Source organism: Aplysia californica, unplaced genomic scaffold (genome assembly GCF_000002075.1).
Source record: "Aplysia californica isolate F4 #8 unplaced genomic scaffold, AplCal3.0 scaffold00061, whole genome shotgun sequence".
NCBI classification, from domain to species: Eukaryota; Metazoa; Mollusca; class Gastropoda; order Aplysiida; family Aplysiidae; genus Aplysia; species Aplysia californica.
The window spans coordinates 1,201,195-1,207,100 of NW_004797331.1; the positions used below are offsets into that span (position 1 = coordinate 1,201,195).

The 5,906-nt window shown below is 38.0% G+C and overlaps 1 protein-coding gene across 1 annotated transcript in view; it reads right to left on the bottom strand.

Moving 5' to 3' along the window:
- Positions 1-2,001: 2,001 nt before the first annotated feature.
- Positions 2,002-5,906, bottom strand: part of LOC101854700 — a gene marked incomplete in the record, with an annotated part of 22,662 nt that continues 18,757 nt past the window's right edge. The window contains 1 exon segment of the mRNA XM_035968479.1: positions 2,002-2,391. Within this exon segment, the coding sequence (XP_035824372.1) occupies positions 2,098-2,391 (294 nt within the window).

Sequence of the window (5,906 nt, forward strand, 5' to 3'; positions counted from 1 at the left end):
TTAGAATTGTTCGTTATTGTAGTATTGAGTATTACGCATGCTCGCTGTTTGGATATGCAGCCCGGAACCCACATCAATCAGTGATTGTTGTCCTACCAACATAGCCACAAACTGATGACCAATGTCTGTAGTTTAGCAGTCAGGGAACTTGTCGTAGGACACAGAAGACGAGAGTTCGATTCCGAAAAGGTAAGGTTGTTCCGCTCTTGTTCTTATTGTCCCTTTTTTGCTGTCTCTCTCTCTCTCTGTCTTTGTCTCTCTCTCTCTCTCTCTCTCTCTCTCTCTCTCTCTCTCTCTCTCTCTTTTTTTCTCTCTGAGAATGTTCATTGAGTGTCTTGGTCTTTTTGCTGGGATGTTGCCTGGGTAACTGGGTAGGAAATGGCGTTAGTTTCTTTTTTTACAATTCAAATTTTTCTCATGACTAAATGCAGGATTTGTCATACCGCACAACCTACAGTTCCAAGTAAAGCATCGCTTTAATAAATCAGAATAACACTTAGAACCATTAAATATTATGTAACTTTTCATCCATGATATATATTTAATTCAAGACTAGTTACATTATGCCAGTGTGTTTATGGTACAAATATAATCGTACAGAAATATAGCCCAATCACGATCCATTTTGACCTTCAATCTTTACAAGAAATATTTTAAAAACATTGGTTTCAGTGTAAAGACCGCTCCTTGCCGTAAAACCAGCCTTGGTTAAGGATGATAATCTAATTTTACATAAATCAACTTCAAATCCGAATTGTTTTAGTCAGGAAGGGTTTAATGGTTTGATATGAAACTATCAGATCTTGTAATTTCAAAGCGGAAAGAAAAGAACAACCTGTTCTAAATAATAGGAGGCAAAGGTAACATTTTATCGCAATAAGGAAAGGTAACTACAACGGCATTTTGCAACAGACAAGGACTTTAGAAAAAGGTTAAGGCCAAGGAGATTAAAAGATTAGTTCTAAACTCCTTGGTTAAGGCGTACCGCACACATCATCAAAAAGTTTGCTTCTTTGATAGGGTTTTTTTTTTCTCAAAAAGTGCACGACTCTGATGTTCTCCTTTTTCAATTTTGCAGTCTCAACAGAAAAGTGTCTATTCTCTCCCTGTAAATAAGTAGAATAACACCGCATTTGCGATAATATTCACGCACGAAGAACATCTTCCTCACCCAAAACAAAACAAAACAACCCCCCCTCCCTAACACCCCAAAAAAGAACACAACAACAAAACAAAAAAACAACAACAACAACAATAACAACAATAACAACACAACAACAAAACAACAACAAAAACCCTAACCAAACGCGCTAATAAGCAAACAGAAAATGGAGAATAAAACAAAACAAACCGCACACAACAGCCCCCCCCCCCCCCACACACACACAATAAAATAAAAAATATACTGTTTAAATCAACGACAATCGGCAGACAAATTATAGAAAATAAATGGCACTAATAAACAAATCTAAAAACCAAGAACTTTTATTTCCAAAACAAGAAACGAATTGATTTTATAATCATAACCAATTTCTGGTAGTAAAGTACTTTGGGAAAAAGAGGCGGAAGAAGGGGAGGGGGGGGGGAATCAACTAACAAAGAGAGAGAAAAGAGTGGGGGAGCAAGAGAGAGAGAGAGAGAGAGAGAGAGAGAGAGAGAGAGAGAGAGAGAGAGAGAGAGAGAAAGAAAGAAAGATAGAGAGCGAGATAGAGGGGGGTGTAGAAAGAGAGATAGAGATAGATAGATAGATAGATAGATAGATAGATAGATAGATAGATAGATAGATAGATAGATAGATAGATAGATAGATAGATAGATAGATAAGGAGAGAGACAGAGAGAGAGAGAGAGAGAGAGAAAGACAGAGATACAGAGAGAGATATTCTTCTTCCATTACTTTGTCATAATATCTAGAAAACACCAACGTTGGTATAGAAGTATAATATGTGTCCGTTGGAAATCCTCGTAGAAGAGAAACTAGAGAGAACAAGAGAGAGAGAGAGAGAGAGAGAGAGAGAGAGAGAGAGAGAAAGAGGGATAGTCTTAGAGAGAGGGGAGTAGGGGTGGATATATTAATTTAGGACGAGACCAGTGTGTATTATTCCGCAGCCATTGCACTGTTGTATCTAGAAAACACCAACAGAGAAATTGAGTATGTATACCCTGTGGATGTCCACAAGGGGAAAAACCCGCTCCAGTCATTGTAACCATGAAAGACGAGAGGTGAGGGGACGCCGAAGTGTTTCTGTTTGAGCTGTGCCTCGTACGTCTGAGAGTCGATGTATCCCCGGACAGCCAGCAAACTCGTGCCATGTGGGAAGTGCGTCCAATCGTGTATCGTTGTACCGTTGAGGAACTCAAACCTGTTCGCTGGATACCAGAACGGTATGGTCTGGAAGATGGAATGGGAAAGGGAGGGGGAGGGGGGTAATTGGGGAAACCGAGGGGGGGGGGGGGAATACAGAGTGATATTTATTGTATATAATTTTACATTCTTACCACACAATAATCTGAAAGGGGGAGAATACAACGTGGTATCACCGCCATACAGTGTCAGATCTGAAATAGACATCGGCAATAGATCATCGTTCGTTATTCATTTTTCTGCTCGGATAATTATACCAAACAATTTGGAAAAGACAGATGCAGTTTCTGGGACACTGGAATCGACATAAAGGCATACCATACTTGTCATTTCCCGTTACTCATCTATTATAAATTTCCACGTAAGTTGCTCAGGGTCTTCCCCTCCCTTGTTGGCCTTACATTTTTCCAATGACATCAAAATGTGCAAGGCCTTTATGTCGATCCAAGTGTTCCAGAAAGTGCGATCGTCTTTTCCTAATTGTTAGGACAGCTAATTATTTTTTAATCAAATGAATCCCTGAGGGAAAAAAGCGATATCTAAGAATCTATTCCTAATATTTGGGAATCTTATTATTATTATTATTATTATTATTATTATTATTATTATTATTATTATTATTATTATTATTATTATTATTATTATTATTATTATTATTATTATTATTATTAGTAATAGTAGTAGTAGTAGTAGTAGTAGTAGTAGTAGTAGTAGTAGTAGTAGTAGTAGTAGTAGTAGTAGTAGTAGTAGTAGTAGTAGTAGTAGTAGTAGTAGTAGTAGTAGTAGTAGTAGTAGTGTTCTTGTTGTTGTTGTTGTTATTGTTATTGTTGTTGTTGTTGTTATTATCATTATTATCGTTATTATTTTATCGTTATTATTATTATTATTATTATTATTATTATTATTATTATTATTATTATTATTATTATTATTATTATCATTATTATTATTACTGTTATCATTCAATCGAAGGAATCCCTAAGGCAGAAAAAGCTACCTATTCAGCTTTAGAATGTATTCTGTTGACAGTTGATCGTACAAGAGGTTAATGATACAAAGTAAACAGTCGTTTATATCAACAATAAAAAAAACAAAAACAAAAAAAAAGACAAAAAAACTCAAACGTTTTACGCTGCATTAACATTATTCAGATCATAATAATACAAGAAACGGCCGGGTTGCTTTGATTCTGTCTGTCAGAGCCAGCCTGGCGGCTAGAGAGGGGCACCGCATTCCAGCAGACGGACGAAGAAACTAAAAAAAAAGAAATTAATTTCTCCATTTAGGAGTCGAACTCAAAGTCCTCTGCGTCGAGCGGGGAAGAGCCTTAATTGTTACAGCACAGACGCTAGCATTATATAACGAGCGTGGGGAAGAGATGGGGTATTGCAGGGACGACTGTCATTCACAACAATAAATGTGTGGCATTGTATTGAAATCAGGCGATCGTCAAAATAGCCTACTGAAGTCGAAGAATAATGGGCATTTTCACGCCAATTTTTATCTAAATTTTGTTTTTTGGCTAAACACCTTTTATGTTCTTATGAAAACACATTTCCATATAAACGTTATTGGAAAACCTTGTTTAAAGGCATAACATAATAATATGTAATTTTAAGTTTTCAAGGACTGTTTAGCTATTGAAGTTACCAAACTTTTTAGGCCATTTTATCATTATCCACAGAAGCCAGGCTACCCCTCCTTCTTGAACCTTCTTTAATAGCAAATATCTTGACTTCTATTCAAGCTAAAGGGATATTTTTTTACTGACAGCAAAGCTAATGAATAAGCTTTCAGACGATATCAATAACTCCACTTACCTAAAAATTGACGAGCGCCTGATTCCACTACGTTGTGACACAAGTGTTCTCTTTTCTAAAGCCAAACAGCCGGTCTAGTGGGTGGGTGGATGCTGTCGCTTGTATCTCCCACTTCTTTTTTCCTCCTCAATTGTTTCATAGTACTCGGTTTTGTTTGCTTTTTGTTATTTGCTTCGTTTTAGTGTTTTTTCTTTTCTCCGGGAAGAAACTGACCTACGTACACAATGCTTCTCTTTACTTTACTCAAATTTCTATCGTTGCATTGTACGAGTATTATATAATAATATGCGTTTTCTATTACACACACACACACACATACACACACACACACACACACACACACACACACACACACACACACACGCACACACTCTCTCTCTCTCAACACACACACACACACACACAACTATCTATCTATCTATATATCTATCTATCTATCTATCTATCTATCTATCTATCTATCTATCTATATTATATAGATTTATATATATATATATATATATATATATATATATATATATATATATATATATATATATCATATTAATATAAATTATACAGTCGCTGCATCACAGTCGAACCTGCCTTAATGGAAACCTGTATAAGACAGAAACCTGTCTTAACGGAATCTCCCAGCTCCCCGATTGATAAATTCCTCTTTAAATACCTTGTAACACGGAAACCAGTGTAACGCAGAAACGGAAAGAAGAATCCGCTCCCTCCTGAGGGTTTTTACCTGCATAAGACGGAAAACGCTTTGCCCGTTAAGCCCTGATTTGAAACAAAACTCGACAGGTCGGGTCCGGCTGGCTCTAACTCTAAACGTTACGCCGTGTTGCCAGACGAGGAAGGGGAGCAGGGATCGAGGAGGTTATACAGTAAGGTTGTAAGGCCCTTAGTAGGGATGCAACTTAGGGGTAAGTGAGCCCTGAGTGGTGCAGATGTTCAGGATGGTGTGGGTGTGGAATCTCACGCGTGCCAGTGAACGAGCTCGCGTGGCGCTCCAGCACGGAAGCTTTCACGGGTAGCCACGAGAGTCCAAAGGTGTGAAATTAGTTTGACCAATGTCTGTCGCCCTCAACGTATAGAGATAGCCCAGAAAAGGTTGAGGGATGGGCATGGCATTGGTTGACTGTGCTTGTTACACTGATATGTGGGGCTAAGGCCTTAAGTTTAGAAGCGAAGGAGATGTTCAAACGTTTCTGTTTTTAGTAGGTCAAACAGTGGTCCAATGAAATACTAGCACAGGTGGTAATAATGGATAAGTGAGACTGACGCATGCCATTATCAGAGAGGAAAGCACTTGAGAGGTGTGAAGCTTTGACCATTGCTTGCCGACCAGAAAAGCGACCCTTGATCCACCTGTTGGGCCTTTGAATTTGAAACACCCCTCCCTCTCCCCCCAAACTCCCCGACGGAACTTTGTATAACATATTCTGCCCCCTGGTATTCCTTTACTTTCCCTCCCGTCTTACACTTTGCTACTAGATGTCTATTTTGTATTACTATTGATGCGCTGAACATGAATATCCAATTTACTAATGGATTATTTATGCTTTGAAAAAAAAAGCAACAGCACATCGAAAATATAAAAAAGGAAGAAAAAAACTTTTAGGAAGATGAAATAGTCTGTAGACACTCACATTAAGTAACAGGGCGTTTTTTGTGAGTCAGTGAGTGTGTGTGTGTGTGTGTGTGTGTGTGTGTGTGTGTGTGTGTGTG